A 17969-nucleotide genomic window follows, 5' to 3' on the forward strand; every position below is an offset into this window, starting at 1 on the left:
GCTTACATAATACCTATGCAGGAAAGCATTCCAACCAATGCTTTCACTGAGTCAGCATTCAAACATCAAAAAAGTCAGAGAGTTACAGAACATATTTTAACACATACCCCTTCATTAAAAAGGCCCACCCTGCCTTGCCTGTCTTCTTGCCAGATGCCCTAGCTTAGCTCTGAGGAGACTTGGAAGCAGCCTAATTAAAATTCTGCTATGTATTGTCATGACTAAAATACTCTCTATCTTAGAGATGTCAAAACAACAAAATTTGGTAAGCAATTAGGCTATAGTGTGATCTAATTGCACTGGTACTCAGACAGAGGTGAGGATGGCTGGTGTTCTTGGTGTGGAAAGCTACAACCCAGGGCGGTAACTTAGACATCTGCTGGCAGGACACTGACAATTCATGCACAGAAGTTATGTTGAAATGATGGAGCAGAACAGCTCCTAAGGTGCCGTTACAGTCTATTGTCCCTACAATGTATATATTTAACAGAGCCTAAATACCCCGTGACACAGCCAACCAGAACAACTCCATTGGTGCCGTTCTGGCCGATCAAGTCAACAACGTTTCATTTTAAAGTGCCAAAATAGAGATTTACCCAATACAGTGAGACCTATCATGAGCAAACGTGTAGCCATATGGACACATATATGATTCTATATGTACTATAAAGACACAAGCATCCTTATGCCTGTTAGTAAGTGTTGGCCCACATTTATGATATACACAAAGACTGTCTTGTATACATCTAACATTACTAAATGTAACAAGCTATAGTGGACAGTGTTGTGCAGCCCTGATCCCCTTTCAGGACTGGAAGATTTATTCCCTCAGCTGCTGGAAATGCTGTTAGTAGCTAGCCCTTAGCTGTTGGCCCTCTTCAGCACTGCCTTAGCTGGAGAGAGTCACCTCACTCAAGGTCAGGTCCTCTTGCCATAGCATCAATTATCCAATGACTGGTTGATGCAGGTGTATAAAAGCTCACACTCTCACCCCGACTTAGGACAATTCTGAATGGCCGTAGCAGCCTGGAAGCTTCCTATGAGGTTGCTAGAGGCCCTAGTTGAGACTGCACCAGAATACAACCTCTCCCTCTGCACAGTCCTGGGTTTAAAAAAAAATTAAAACTTGTTTATTTTTTGGAAATGGGATCTCACTATGCTGTACAGGCTTTTGTCTTCTCCCTTCCCTTAGCAATCCTAAAAGCACTCCCTAATAAACCTGCATGCTGATCTTCATCTCAAGACCTATTTCCCAGGAAACCCAAATCTGTGCCACATTCTTCTGCAAAGAGTGTCCAAATGAGAGAAAGAAGAGGTACACTTAATAAATTATAAGGTTTTATGTCAACAGCACCACAAAAAATTACCTACAACTGTATTGTGGGCTACAAATAATAAATTCATAAATCTAATGGAAAGATCTTATATTTAAGGAAACGGATGGTTCTAACATGAATAATTTTGAAGAGAGTTAAACTGAATTTGTCACAATTCATTTTCCAGTTTAATTGCACATTATATATTAATATTTACCCTCTTTGGCTCAGAAGAAAATCTGATGCTCAGAAGAAAAAGTAGTGCCCCATGGAACCCCATAAAATTAAGACTGATATTTTGATTATGAGAAAGCCAAAGCTACCATCACAGGAATCCGTTAGTGCTGTCCTTCATTTATTCTTCTAACTTGAACTAATCTAGCAAGCAATCATAGATACTGATTGTAGATACTAAACAAAGCAAGAATCACAAAATATATGTGTAAAACAGTGACATTACGCAGGAGGGAGATCATGTTAAGGAGAGCTCATGAACACAACATCCCTAATAATAAACTTTTCCAGTGCTCCAAATTCAACCCCAGTAAGGTTGTCTACTGAGAAAACAGCTCCCTTCAACTTGGAAACCAGGGTTTTCTGGTTCTGTAGAAACAATTTTGCAGCTTACCTTCTGGGACTCAGTTATATTCAGTGTGATATGTTTTAGGTCAAGTTCAAATTTCTCTATCTATCTATCTATCTATCTATCTATCTATCTATCTATCTATCTATCATCTATGTATCTATCTTGACCTCATCTCTCATCCCTCTCCCATGTGTTCCAAAGCAAAATAATGTTTTATCCTTTTAAACTTCAGACTTTTCCCTCCCAAATGAATTTAAAAAGTCAATGAGAAATACTTAAAATTAATCTGTAGAACTTGAAGTTAATAGTGTCTAAGTTTGAACTTCAACAGATAATACAAATTCAATAATATAGGGTACTATGGAGAGAACTTTTGTGTCCCCTCAAAATCCATTATCTTGAATCTCCAATCTCCAATGTGATGGTCACTGGAGGTGGGTCTTTGGGAGGTAATTAAGTTTAGATGAAGTTATGAGGGTAGAGCCCCCATGATCAGATTAGTACCCTTCTATCAGATAATCAGAAATTTTCACTCAGTCTACTAATAGCCTCACAACCAGTCTCCCTGTTTCCATTCTTAACCTCCTATATAGTCCAATCTTCCACAGTAGGCAGAATGATCCTTTTATACGTAAATCAGATCAAGTCAATGTCCTGGACAAAATCAGTCTAGGGATTCCCATCACACTCAGAATAAAATGAAAAGCCTTTCCAGGGTCTACCAGGTCTAATAAGCTCTGCCCAGCCTATCACTTTTACTTTATGATCCCCTGCTGTGCTGTCTCTTGTGCCATTCTTGCCACACTGGGCCTCCTTGGTGCTGATCTGATCCTCCAAGGGCCTCCACGTTCATCATTCCCAGTGCCTGGAATGCCCCTGCTCCTGCCTTTCATATGGCCAGGACTGTTGCTTCATTCAGATGTCAATGTCACTTCCTCAGAGAGTCTTTACCACTCCATGTAACATACCAATCCTATAACACCCTATTCCTTTAACTTGCTTCTTCTATTTTTTCTCATGGCATTTATTGACTTCCTGCCATTATATTTTCTGTTTAATTGTTTATTTCTTCACTGTCTGTGCTCTCCTGTTAGAATATGAGCTCTAGGAAAGCAGATATCTTTGTCAGATTTGCCACTGCTGCATCTCCAGTGCCTAGAACAGAGTCATCATAGAATAAACAATAAATAATTTGCTAGATCAAAAACCAAATGAATGCAATTTGCAAATTGCTTTGCTTTGCTTCATTTTTTGTTCTGGTTGTCAGGAAGTTTAGTATTACATTTAATGGTGAGTCATGGTAACATATTAGTCTTCATTGTAAACATGTATGTGTCTTCCTTTTTTAATATTCTGGTACTCTATTTTTATTCTAATAACATCATACATCTCCTTTATTTTAAGATACATCTATTTCAGAATGTGACAGAAAAACACACCAATAGGCAGGTAGGTTGGGTGCCTGGGAGGCAACTTACACTGGGTGGGAAAGGGCATATTTGTTAATCAGCAATAATGCTTACAGATACTACATGACAGATTTTAGTAAAGTACAAGACAGCCCTCAAGCCAGAAGGCCAAATCCATGGCTGCAGGTTGATACCTGGGAGCCTGGAAAGAACCACATGAGAGTGAACCAACGAGTCTAGCAGATCCAGTGACACAAGGAAGCAGTTTTACCTTTTCATTCCTGCAGTTGTTCAGCCCCATATTATTTATGGAGGACAGTTTCCCATCAACACCATGTGGCTGTTGCTGCTGTTGTTCCCGCTGGATCTGCTCTCGCATCTTCCGCGCCTCCTGGATGGCTTTCATCACCGTATCCTGATCCCCAAAGAGGGCAGGGGAGTTGAGACTAGATAGGATATCTGCATACACAGGATGCATTATTAGAGGCTTGTGAGGTCAGACTCCTAAAAAGTACTACTACTATCCCCTCCCCTGTAGAAAACTGCATTCTCTGAACAAGGAAGGGGTGCACATTTGCTATTTTTTAAACTATACAATAATATACATAGAACACAGAGCCAGGGCAACCAAGTTGTGCTGGGTTCTTTTAGCCCTTGGAGAAAACCCTAGCACTCCAGTCTATCTGGGTTCTGTCTACCCACCTCCTCACAGACTAAGGTTCCTAGACTCCAATTGTATACATATTAGGAGAAGGTATTTGCTCTGCCTGTATGTACAACTGGTGCACAATGCTGCTTCTTCTGTGGGGAAATTATGGGGAGGAAGGGGGTGAGGAGTGGGGAGGAGGCAGAAATGTTTGTCCAGGCTACCCATTACAGTTGCTGTGCTAATACAACACAGTCGTTTCTGGCCTGCAGGAAAAAAAAAAATCTGTGAGGCTGCATGTGTACTTTAGTGATATCTGTATCTGTGTGTTCATATGTCCACTGCAGGAAAGAGGGGGCGGAAGGAATTCACCGTACTCTCCAGTCCCCCAGTTGCTGGCTGGTTAATGAAGCATTCTTCTCATTAGGCTGCCTCAGTTATTTACCAAGAGAATGACAACCCATTCCCCACCCCCAGCTTGAACACCCACTGCGATCAGCTCCCTCTATTCACGACAGTGAGGCGATATGTGTGGGACTGGTTTTCGCATAACTACGAAGCTTCAAAAAAAGTGAGAATAAATATTTACTTCCAGTGTATTCCATGCAACACAGAGGGAAAATTTTCAATATTAAACTCACTTATTTTCCATGATATCTTGCATTTTACTGTAACATGAATACTTTGAATAAGATTTTCCAATTTTAGACAAAAAGAGGGCAATTGTTTGATGACAGACAGGTTTCATCTGCTGTAATAAATGTTAGTGTGATCCACTTGCTTAAGGGCTTGTATAAGCATTTCATAGCGTGTGTGTGTGTGTGTGTGTGTGTGTGTGTGTGTATGTGTGTGTGTACACCTCACACAGACAGGACAGAAGAAATGAGTGCAGAATCAAGTTCATACTGGATGTCTGGTGTGCACAATGCATGTGCATATGCATTTGAGTTTGGAAAAAATTTCCAAGCTATCTATGGAATTTTTTTTAAGTCAGTCACTTTTTAGTCCCACAGCTTTTATTCTGGAGCTTTTCTGGTAAAAAGACCATTTCTATCCAATATCATCTGGACAAGAGTGCTGTTCAAACACAGGTGCTATTATTTCAGCCCATTTCTAGCTCATGATCTAAGAAATATGCTCTGCTGAGTCGAGTTCCATAAAAGCAGAGCCTGTGACTCAGTCATCTCTGTCTCTCATGATACTCAGGACAGCAAACAAATGCTTTCCAAACAATTTCAGAGTGAATTCTAGGAGGGCCATTTCAAGGTCAACTCTGTAATTTATCTTCTTGTTGGCTTTTTTCCCTCATCTCACAACTTCCAAAAATCCAGCCAAGAGGTATTCATATTCACATGCTGGAAATGATTTAATTCTATCTTCTATATGGATACCACTAACTTGGCATGAAAACTTTCAGGTCCTGAAAAAGGCATCCTTACTCAAAATGAGAATATGCTCCTGTAGAGATCCAGATTCCAAAATTCAGTGAGGAAGATTTACACCTCACCATCAGAAGATTCACTTACACTCAGCACATTTAGCAAATATTCTAACTGTGAGTTTACAAGAAGAACACTGAGTAACATGTGAGAGGACCTGGATTCTAGTCCTGTTTCTGCTAATTAAGAGCTGCAGGAGTGTGGGCAAGTCATTCTACTTGTAAGAACCACAATGTATGTATTTGTACAATGAGGGTAATAATACACTCTCTAACTCATAAGATTATTGTGAAACATCAAATCAGATAAAATAGGCAAGAATGTTTTTTTAAGCTGTTAATGGCTATTCTTATACATGATTTTATCTATTGAAATAAGCATTTTAGACTTCAGAACTCAATAACAGAAGGAAGGTAATCTGAAGAAATGCTAGGTCTTGTCCCTTTAATCTTTAAATCTGTGTCTGTTTGGAAATTAAGTCTCTTAATTTCCAAAGAGTATAAGTATAACAATTTAAGAGACTTAATTTCCAAACAAAGAGTATAGTAACAATAATGTTAATGCTTATTTGGCACTCTCTTACTGACAACTACTTTCACGTTTATTGTTTCATTCCACTTATATATGTACATGTATTGATAATCATTCATTCCAGTCTTTTTAAATTGAATGCCTTTTAGGTTCTAAACTGCACTAGGCACTTTATACATATTTTTCTCTTTTAATCCTCATAATAACCTATGAGCTAGTAATACTATGAAACTGAACTTGAAAATATTAAATAACTTTCTTGGGGTCACATGGCTAGAAAATGAAGGCTTTCTGTATAAGCCTGCCTCATTCCAAAACCCATGTTTTTTCCTCCATACTTTTCACATAGGGCTATGAATATTCCTAGAGATCCTTGGCTATATATCTCCATGGGAGTATAAGGAGTCAGACATTATGACATCTCTTCCTACATATCAATAGTATTTCATATATGTTCTTGAAGTGTGTCGTTCATATTTGTTTTAATGCAAAAGTAATATGGGATAAGATGTAAAATTCACATACACTTTGATAGAAGATAAAAATTTCAAATAAATTTTGGCCTTTTGGAAGGTTGCTTTGAAGCCAGGTCCTATGTCGCTGAAAAATTATTTCAGTGTCAAAGCACTGACCAAATATAGCAATTGCTAAGTCTATGATTTGCTGGATCTAACACATTATCATCTAAAGAATCCATCCCAGCAGGATTTATATCATGACCTTTTCCAAAAGTTCTAATAAAAGAAGATACTAAATTGGTTTATATTTCAGTAGAAAATATGAGTATTATCTTTCACTAAGGAGCACTTTGGAAACAAATATCAGTCATAACTAAACAGGTTTGCTTTCTTTTACCTAATTCGTAAGTCTCTTCCTGGTGTTGACTTTTCCATTTACCTAAAGAGGATCCTCTTCCCAGACTTCCTCCAATGGGGCTAGGGATGCTGCTTTTGTTTGGCAGATTGACAGGGCTGGTTTTGCTGGCTGGGAAGAGGTTCTGGGTGGGAGATGTTGGGGATTTTACAGGCTCTGCTGTCTTGGGTCGGGATGAGAGATTCAGAGGCTGTGCTGCTGCTTCATCCTACAAGAGTTTAACATAAATAATTATTTTTACAAAAGACAAATGAAGCACATTATCACTTAGTAAGCCACAGTTATTTTACACCTCAGAGACAATGCCACATTCTCCTACAAAAATAACAAAAGAAGCTAATTATCTATCTCCTTGAAGATTCATCAGAAGGAAACCTCATTAATTTCCCTGCGTTATGCTTCTATTTACATTAACTGTGCAGTTGGATCATTCTTTTTGCCAAATTAAAATCTGAATTAGCTCACATTACAGCTTAATTTCCTAATGTGTTTTCAGGGATCTAAATTAACCTAGGGCATTTACAAAGAATTATTTAAAATTTCAGCAGCTCTGTAGTGCTTTTGTGTTATTCTCTCGGAAAAGTTCTTGTAGCTATAAACAGCCTCTGCAGCTAATTTTTTAATATATATTTTAAATCAAACAATTGCAAGCACTTTAAAAATGGAAACATGGAAAGCCTTCTGATGTACTAGGCCCCTGCCCAGGGAGCCACATGCCACAACACAGCTTCTATGTGGCTTTCTGGGTGTGGGCACTCTTCATGGTCTAAATTCTGGTCTCTATTCATGTTTAAAATTAATTTTTGCAAAGACCAAGGATAGATTATAATTATGTTTCACATACTATGCTATATGCAATTTATTTTTCACATTTAAAGTGATGTTTCTTTATATGCTTTTCTACATATATTTACAGAATGTCTATTTTAAGATACATGTCCTTCTACACTGAGACAGTATTCAAATATCTGGCTTATAACTATAGTTCATCCAGGAGCTTGAAAGCTAAGCTTCTTCCTTTACTTTGTCTCATTTATCCTGCCATAAAATACTCGAAATAACACTTTCATCATCTTAGAAATTTAGTTATAATATGAGCATATTTATTTAAATGTTCAGTTTTAAGATCTACATTATTGTGTTCTAAAATAAAATTGTCAGCAAATGTTAACTCCCATTTTGCCTTTGAGAAGGCAAAGAGAACTAGCTTTTAATGCCATTGTTTAAAAGATCCAATAGAATTTGGTAACAGAACATTTTCTCCCTTAGTAACCATGTGACCTTGCTGGGGCTCAATTTCTTCATCTGTGAAAAGAGGGTCTGATAGTAGATGATCTCTAAGGTCTCTTCCAGTACTAATATCATTGACTAAGGGGGAACAGAAAGAGAGGCCAGAAAATACTACTTTTGAAGGGAGATTAGAAAGAGAAAATAAAAACAGCATGCACAAAGAAGCAATTATATACCAAGGACTGTACTAAGCATTGTCACATACTAGCTCATTTAACCATCAATAGCTATGAGCCTGGCCAGTATTATTCTAAATTTACAAATAGGAAAATGGAGGTCAGAATGACAAAATCCCTTGTCTAAGGCCATATAAGGAGGGAAATAATTTAAATTCTAATTTATTGGACTCCAAATTTCAGGCCCCTTTTCTACTGAACTACCAGAGAAAATAAGTCTATTGTTTGATAACATAGTGATGCCACAGATTTTTGTGTGTGTGTTCATAAGGAAAAGGCAATTTCTCACATGCATTGCAATGTATGTTTATGTATATTTATATATACGACAGGTTCTCGAGCAACACGGTTACATCCATTATGAATGTCAAAATTATCTTATGTACTTAATTGCAATTTACTTCCCTTTGCTCTTAATTCAAAGGATGTTTGAACTAGTTTGTTCCTTTACTCACATCTAAATAATAGGGATTTATATGGTAGGTGTTCACTTAATTTTCTCCATGTTTCTTTTATTTGGGGCTCACTGAGCTTCTAAAACATCTAAATTTAAAGTATTGATCAAATTTGGAACATTTTCAGTCATTACTTCTTCAAATACAATTTTCTCTTTCTTCCTTTTCTTTTGGGCCTCCAACTGCATACTTTAGTCTATTCCATGTTGCCCCACAGTACTGACCAGTCTTTTTTGTATGCCTTTCATTTGGGATAGTTATATTGTTATGTCTTCAAGTTCACGAATCTTTTCTTCTGAAATGTCTAAGCTGTTGCTAAACCCATCTAACACACACACACACACACACACACATATATATTTAATCTCAAACATTGTATTGTTCATCTCTAGACATTTGATTTAGGTTTTTCATGTCTTGCTTTATCATGCTCTTGTTTTCCTCTATCTTCTTGAACATATGGAGTTTATTACATCTTTTTCAACTTTGAAATACTCTAATTTTTTACTTAGTTTTATAATTCAGTGACTGCCACTTTAACCAATAATACCACTGGGCATGGCTAGCACCTACCAACTCCCAATTAAGTGAATCCCTTTCCACCATGGTAGAACTCTTGGTCCTCACAGCCTGCCCTGTCCTAACAACTTTGTGCTAACCAAACCTGGGAGTAGGGGAAATAACAATAGCCCTAGGCCAGAATGTCACAGACCCCCACTATTCTTACATATAAGAAGCATAAATATTTTCTCAGATTGTATATAACTTTGGTCATTTTTAAGAATGCCAAAATGACTGTTTTTGTCAGTTTTTTCCAGCTTCATAGATGAGATTTTAGGAAAGCAGATGCTTATCTCATTTGGCGCTAGTTGGAAGTCTCTTATAATAGTTGTTTTTACTTTCTGATCTATTAATTCTATCATTTGTGTCATTTTGGGTCTGTTTCTATTGATTGATTTTTCTCATTATTCATATTTTTTGCTGCTTCGCAAGCCTGATGTTTATTGAACAGATGCTACACATTGTGAATTTTACCTTCTGGGGTGATGAAGTTTATGTATTTAAATATTTGAAAACTTTGTTCTGAGACACAGAACAATTTGATCCTTTTCTAGACTTACTTTTAAGCATTGTTAGGCAAGGTCAGAACAGCCACTAAGTAGGGGTAATTTGTCCCCACTACTGAGGTAATACCCTTCTGGGGACTGTACATGATGCTCCATGTGTCAGGAGATCTTTCCACTCTGGCTATTTCTGGTCCTTTGTGAATCTTGCAGCTGTTTTGTTTGCTACATTCTGGTGTTTCCCCCTACCTCAGGTAGTTTCTCACATGCATGGGCTGATCAGTACTCAGCTAAATACTCAGGGGGGAGCCTTTTGCAGATCTTCAGCATTCTTTCTCCATGCAGCTTGCTCCTCTCTGGTACCCTGTCTCACAAATTCCATCTGCATTAGCATCCCTAAACTCTGAACTCTGTCTCTCTACTCAGGGAGCCTATGAAGCTTCCTGTATAGTTGCCTAGAAACTTCCTTCCAATAGTGAGCTGCAACAATTGTAGTGCTTGCCTCACTTGTTTCTCTTCTCATAGGAATCACTGTCCTGTACTACTATTGTAAATGTCTGAAAACCATTGTTTTACATAATTTTTGTACTGAGTTTTAGTTGTTTAAGCTGGAAGAGTAAATCTGATTTTGTTCCTTCATCATGGTTGACAATGGAAATCCTCTAGGTGTTTATTTAGGATCTTTCCCAGTGTACAACTAGATATTTCAATCACAATCACTAAAACCACCACACCATCTTCTTCATTATCATAACGACCACCAGCAGCATCACTACTACTGACATTTATAGAATACTCAGTATAATACTAGAGGGTGTATATAAGACCTATAATAATATTAACTCCATTTTTTTTCAGAGGAGAAAACTAAAGTAGAAAGCTACTAAGTAGCTTGGCCAAGGTGATAGAGCTAATAAAAGTGTAGAACCAGTATTTTAACAGAAACATTCTGACTTCTGATGTTGACAGTTGTAGTAGACAAAAATTCTAGGGGGGAAAGGTATATCAGAATATCTATATTTAGTTTTGTTACTTTCAGCAAATGTTGCCTATGTTCTGTCTGGATTTAATATAAGTAGCCACGTTATATACAGAGAAAAAGCAATGACTATAAAGAGAAACATGAGAGATTTTGGTAACCACAGTTCTTTAAATTAGCAAACTATAAGATTATTTTCAGAACATCTTCAGTAATAGATAGGAGTTATATTTTAAATTTAAGACATTTGCTTTATGTTTTGGTCTATATATTTCTACCCATATACACAATAAAAAGTCTAATAAGTAAAAGAAATATTTCCTTTGTTATTAACATAGAATATAGTCAAGTCAAGCTACCCAAAGAGATCTCTAAGAATTTTCATGTGGTCAAGTGAGTAATAAAATTCAGTTGGCTCACAAAGATAGAAGGGTAAAAACAGATATAAACTTGAATTTAACCAAGGAACATTTCACTCATCCAGTAAAGTCTTGGTTGGTGCAGTTCCAGTTGGTCAACTTACTTATAAAATGACTTCTTTATGTTAAAATATTTAATACTGAATAGCTCAAGTCACTGATGTTCGATATACTCATACTCTAACAACTACGAGTAAGCAAAAAGTCTTTGAGTTGGAGTGTTCTCTTATTCACAAACACAAACTCTGGAAACATAAAATAATCTGTTTTCATAAGTGATTCTGTCTTACTAAATGTAAACCTCCTATTGTAATATCTCAATATTTCTAACAACATAACATAAATGTTCACCGATTTCTTTGGAGAATCTAAAAGAATAGGTGGCATTAAATTAATTCCTTTGGCTGGAACATAGACAGAACTACCTCTCTTAATGATTTTCACATTTTTTGATCTTTGGTATTTGGGATCCACTTTTTTAAAAGACTTTCTGGAATCTCAAAATTCCTATATGCAAATTTTAGAAAACAAAACAATTTCGGTGATTGTATACCATCCAATTATTAATTTGGTTGGTCTCAGCTGTTTCCCTTGTGAAGATTTAATAACTGCAAAATTTCTCCAAATGCAGTAATTTAATCATATTACAATAAAGCATTTGTACTTTGCATACTCCTCCAAGTAGAGAAGTCAATTATACAAAACAATTGTTCCTCTGTTTGAATTTGATAATTCAATATAGAAAGCAACTGCAATCATAAAACCAACAAGTGCCACCTATAGGTACCAGCTGCAGCACAAAATTGCAGTGGCTCATCAATTTCCCTCTCACCAAGTGCCTCCTGGCTGCCCAGTTTCAAGACACTGAAAATTAGTGAGAAAAGACATCTATTAATGTCCCAGACATAACTTGGGAAAGCCTGTTTATCCTATCACAACTCTATGGCATCAAAAGTATTATTAGGCAATGACAACTCATTCCTTAAACATGTATAACTAGTTTTGAAGGACAGATCTTCATAAACAAACCTTACAGAGTCCAGCATTAAATTCTATTTTGCACTTCTTTTTAAATCCAATGTTTCAAGATCCCAATTCTCTGGTCCCATAAGTTAACTCCCTCCCTATTTAAGACACGTGGAGAGAAGTGCCACAAGTCCATGACAAAGACTGGCAATAAAATTATGGCCATTCATGTCAATGAACATTAAAAAATAAAAGCCAGAATCCAAAGGGGGAAAACTCTTGAGAAGTGAGTTTGCAGACTGAGGTAAAGATCTCACAATATGGCACTATTGTTATCAAAAGGGAAACACCTGTTTCTCAATGCTCAATCATGAAATTTACCATAAAGAGGGACATTTTGGTGTTGCTTTATGTTGCTATGTTTCCTGCTGTTTATGCCCAACATAGCCTGCTTCACTATCTTTCTTGTGAAACTATTTTCTAAACCATTTCCACAATCCTGCAAGGCGAGTACCTTAACTTGAGTTACAGGGCTGGTCCCTCTCTTTTCATTTTTTATCCCAGTAGGTGAGACCGTCCCTGCTGTGTTTGGTGGCTGTGGAGTTGATGGCATCTTTGCTCCAGGTGACACCTGCATGCTGGCCAGCTGAGCGGCATAGAGCTGCTGTAAAACAGGGAAGACAAATATTGATCTTTTTAAATGCAGCTGAAATTGAGTTAAAAAAAAAACTTACCATATTGTTAGATTTCTCAGATAGCCTTGTAATTTCTTTTTCATTATTTTTAATAAAGGAAACTAAGAGAAGGCAAATAATAAAACAGAAAGAAAGAAGACAGGTCTGGGAGCCACAGTTCTGTTCCTGGTCCTTCTAGCAACAGCTTTATGATCCTGGACAAAGGATTTGATCTCTTTAGAATTCAGGTTTTTTGTTTTTTTTTTAACTTTACAAAAAGAAATTCGACTAAGTAGTCTCTAAGATGCTTTTTAATACCTAAAATCTTTATTAAAAGTTATTTAAATATCAGGGATGTCCACTTGTGTAATATTAATATTCATGAATTAAGAAACTAACCTGAACATTTCTAAGGATTCTTGGAAGAACTGTGTCATTCTTATTCAGCTCTGGCTATGCATCCCTGGGTATTCTGATCCTTCTGAATAATGAGTGCTGTTCCCAAGGCCACTAAGGCCCAGTGGCAGTCATTGTTTACCCAGGGTCTTATTTCTAGGCAGCATATAACATAATCCTCAAGAGAGTATAGCCAGATTGGTAGCAGTTTTGTTGTTGTTGCTGTTGTTTCTTAAGCCAAACTTCTCTAAACCCAAACCAGCTAACAAAGTGCTTCCTTCATGCTTCCAAACAGATCACCACACTTCTCTCCTCAGATCCTGCCTTTGCCTGGGACTCCACATTTATCTTCATCATATTCTCATTGCTGTTTCAAGGTCTTTTCTGAAGTATTTTCTATAGTTCTCTTTGGCAAACCAATGATCTTATTACTCATTCTATTTACTCAGCTTAAAATGGTTCCTCTTCTCTGAGACATGATAAGCAGACAATCTGACATTACAAATCTTTAAATTATCAACCTCAAAATATGTTGATTTCACTAAATTAAAGCCAGAGATTGAAAGACAGGTGGGCTAACCTCTTTTCATACAATTTTCATTTTTATCAAAGTCATTCTTGTATGTAGCTTTACAAGATAAATAGTACTTTAAGGTTTTAAAAAACAAAAAACCAAAACAGCAACAACAAAAAGAGCATGACAAAAATGTACAGTGCACAGTCTCCACAGCTTGCAGGATGACCTTCATTTTCTTACCCTGGACCTCCTTATCTCACCCCCTGTTCTGTGGAGACCATTCCCTTCAATTCATTTAATGGTTTAACTGGTATTTATATCCTTATTTGTAAATCATTCTAAATGTTATATCATTATCTACATACAAAGGAAAATGAAAGTTTCACTTTCCTACATTGAACACCACATGTGCTCCCATGCTTCCCTCTCCAAACTCTTAATGTTAATGTCACAAATTTTAAAATTAGTGTTTACTGTTTTATATTATTTTATGAAGATACTAGCTATGTAGTAAACTATACTTAATTTTATTTCTCAACTTTTTATTTTGTTAGATTTAAGATTTGCCTCATATTTTGTTTGCATAATTTTTATGTAACTATCACTAATTCTCAAACTCTCCATGAAATCAGTAAAACTCTACCTAACATAATTGAATATATCAGGTAATCTGTGAACCCTGGTTTTTCCCTTGGAGACATCCTTCTTGGAACTCTCAATCTTCTTACTCAAAATCTGAACTAATTTATTCCTCAGGCCTACCTACTGCAGATCTATGGCACTTGGAATTCCTTTTGCCTCTCTTGTACTGGTGTCCTTGTTTCCTGGGTATCATGTTTTCTTCCCTTTTAGTTAACTGTCTCATTTTGGTAAAGCATATCCTCCAAGAGCTTCCTGAGAAAGGTGAACGTGACATTAATTATTTAGGAACTCACATTCTTCTCACTTGGTTGTAGTTTGACTGGTATAGAATTCTAAGTTGAAAATAATCCTGCCTCAGCATTCCAAAGATATTGATCTGTTGTCTTCCTATTCTTGTTACTAAGGAAGCCTGACACTATTTTGCTTCCTGATCCTTTGTATATAATCTATTTTCTCCTCTAACAGCATCAGGATCTTCCCTTTCCACTGAATGTTTTGAAATTTCACTATTATGTCCTTCTGTTGACTTTTACATTCAGTGTTCTGAACACCCACTCAGTCTTTTCAATCCAAACTCATGTCTTTGTATTCTAGGAAACTATTTTGATGTATTTCATTGATAATTTTCTCTCCTCTGTATTCATATTTGATAAATGTTAGATTTCCTTATTAACCCTCTATTTTTCTCATTTTTTCTTTCTATGTGCTACTCTTTGACATTTTGTTATACTCTATGACAGATTTTCGGCAACTTCATCTTCCAAAAACTTCTCTGAATATTTTAAAGTTTCTACCACTATATTTTTAAAGATACTCTTATTCTCTGATTGCTTCTTTTTATAGCATCCTGTTCTCTATTCTGTTTGACAATATTAATTATAGGTTTGGGTTTGTTTTTAATGTTTTCTGTTCTCTGCATTGTTACCACTCTTCCAAGGTCTTTGAGCTCCTTCATATTAGGGGCTTTTCTAAAGGGTCTGGTGTTCATTGGTTGTTTATTCATATATAAGAGCAATGTACTAAAAAGCTGACTGAAAGATCTAAGTACAGGGTAGACTTATTGATTTATTGGCTTCAGCATAAGGTAATGATGAAGAAAGTCTGCTTTTTCATTGGGAAATTCCAAATGTCAATATCTACAGGCCATTTATCTTAGACTAGACCATTTTCTGAGAGAAATGTCTTCAAATTCTTGCCTTGATTTGTGCATAGACTTGTATGCCATCATTACATAAGCCAAGCAACAGAAGGCAGGAGAAGAATCTCATAGTCTGGTCTATCCTGCAGATTCCCTGACTTTCACCATGGCACATCACTCATTCTCAGCTATGCCTGGTGTCCCAAGACATAAACCTCTCAAGTTCTACTTTTCAAGAGAATAAATCTCCAGTGATTTCTGTCAGGTTATATGCTCGTGGGGCTGGGAGGGAGGAGGCAGGGATTGTAGTTACCAGGTTGCATGACATTAGGGAGGGATCATCTTATATCTATTTTCAACCAGTCATCCTGTCTACAGTTCCACCTCTTACAACTGTTCCTTTAATGATACATGATGCCTTCAATTCCTAAGCATTTTAAAGGTTCAGCTCCCAATTGGGCTTGATTCTTTTTGGCTTTACACTCCTAAAGCTTGGGTATCAGCTTTCTCTTTTCTGCTAAGACAGTTATAACTCAGCCATCCATTTCTCATATTCCAATTTTTTTTGTCTTCTCTTTCTATTTCTACTTGAAAGTTTACACCTATAATCCTTAACCATAAATTTACTAGGATTTGGTTAAAACCGGTAATAAATGAAAATGTTAATCTGCTATGGTTAACCAGAAGTCAGACACTCCAATCTTAACACTATTTAATGCTTGAAAACTTCATTCAAATGTTTTCTTTTCTTCTTATAATCAAAATTAAGCCATTACCTTGATGGTCACATTTCTATCATAATAAATAGAAAGCTTCATAGATCATCAACCAAAATAGCTCAAACTTTGCCATATGAGTAGGGGAGAAAAAACAGGTGGTTTGTATGTAATTTCCAGCATTTCTATCATTCAGATGGACAAATAAAAAAACTTACCACAGTAATCAAAAACAGACCTTTCAGCACATGTAATTAAATGAAAGCTTAATAAAGAATAATTTGCAAGAGCCAGATGTGCTTATGTCATGATTGTTGCTTTCTTTGGAACAATTTTTCTAATATAACAAGCCTCTAAAGAAATTAAAGTTTCATAATTCTGTATGCAATGACTCAGTGGCAAGAAAAATTCACAAGCAGAGTCAGTCAAATTGCTAGCACTTAGGCAAAATGAGGGGGGCATCCTTTGGGCTTCTCTTTTACTCTGTTGTATCATTTTCCTTTGAAATTCAGCCAGATGTCTTCAGAATGGGGACAGGTCAAGCTTCTGAAAATGTCTGCTTGGATTAAGGCAGTGAAAAAAAGTTCTATACTGAATGGAGTCAAGATGGTTACAAGATGAAACATGTTGACTATATAGTCCCATAGCTGGTATCATAACCAATATATCCTACTATGAGTATTAAAGAGTCATAAAATCTTAGAGATGCTAAGAGTCCTTGGATATTATTTATGCCTTTTACCTCAATCATTAAAAGATCAAATGAATGTCAATTTTACTCAATCTTAAGTCCTTTGGGAAATTTGAACTAGTGAAAAATGCAGAAAAACACATTTCTGGAAATAAATCTATTTTTTAAAAAAAGTTGGCTATGAATCTTTCAGATTGAATGAATAACACAATTACTTTTCAGGAAAAGAGTAGTGTTAATTGCTTCTTTTAGAGCTCTGATAATCATTTGTTTTACAGCCCTTTGAAGTGGGTTGTACCTAAGGAAGGCAAGACCACATAAACTCTGAGACTCCATAGAGCTGGTTCTTATGAGTTGTGATTACTGATACACTAGAGAAAGGAAGAGGTACAGCCGCATTCCATAACCCTTTTCAAAGCTGGGTAAACTGGACAGTAGGATATCAGGTAAGATTTAGTAGAATGAGCCTTGAAATAGAAATCAGAAAATGGAGTCCAATGAAAAGATAGAAGGTATTCACAAAAATTAACATATCCACATTCTGTCTAATAAAACATATGATTTTAGTATAAATATCATTCTATTCAGATTGAAGATTTTAAATTTGTCTTGGATAATATGAATGTCATTAAATGAATAGGTATAAGCTTACAAAATAATTTCTCAGCTCACCCTCTAAATTAACATCAGTTGAATTTGTTCCATGTGTAAGGCTCTATGTTAGGAGCTGAGGAGAATTCAAAGCACACAGCTCTAAAGGAGATATAAAATATAAATCCTTAACACTTTATTTGTACTTTTTTGTGGTGCTTATCACTATTTTAAACTTTATGTGTAATTATGCACATGTATCTTATCCTGCTTGATACACTGTAAGCTCACAGAAGGTATGATCTAACTATTTTTGAATGCTTAGCATCAATAATGGTGCCTTGCAAATAATAGATACCCAATCAATAGTTTCTGAATTAACGCACTATACAAAATCCTTGCATATTAGGAAGGAAAGACAGTGTCTATAAATGAGGCAGCACAAGTGGTACACC

General features: G+C 36.3%; 1 protein-coding gene across 12 annotated transcripts in view; it reads right to left on the reverse strand.

Moving 5' to 3' along the window:
• Positions 1-17969, reverse strand: part of SOX6 (SRY-box transcription factor 6) — a 702902-nt gene that overhangs the window by 75051 nt on the left and 609882 nt on the right. For 7 of the 12 annotated variants that reach the window (XM_030918957.1, XM_030918948.1, XM_030918960.1 and 4 more), the window contains 3 exons: positions 12664-12813; positions 6783-7008; positions 3583-3770 (listed from right to left, as the gene is read on the reverse strand). In XM_030918957.1, the coding sequence (XP_030774817.1) occupies positions 3583-3770; positions 6783-7008; positions 12664-12813 (564 nt within the window). The remainder of the gene's footprint in view (positions 1-3582; positions 3771-6782; positions 7009-12663; positions 12814-17969) is intronic. The other 5 variants (XM_030918953.1, XM_030918959.1, XM_030918955.1 and 2 more) reach the window with 1 other exon arrangement.

This window comes from Rhinopithecus roxellana, chromosome 15 (assembly GCF_007565055.1).
Source record: "Rhinopithecus roxellana isolate Shanxi Qingling chromosome 15, ASM756505v1, whole genome shotgun sequence".
NCBI lineage: Eukaryota > Metazoa > Chordata > Mammalia > Primates > Cercopithecidae > Rhinopithecus > Rhinopithecus roxellana.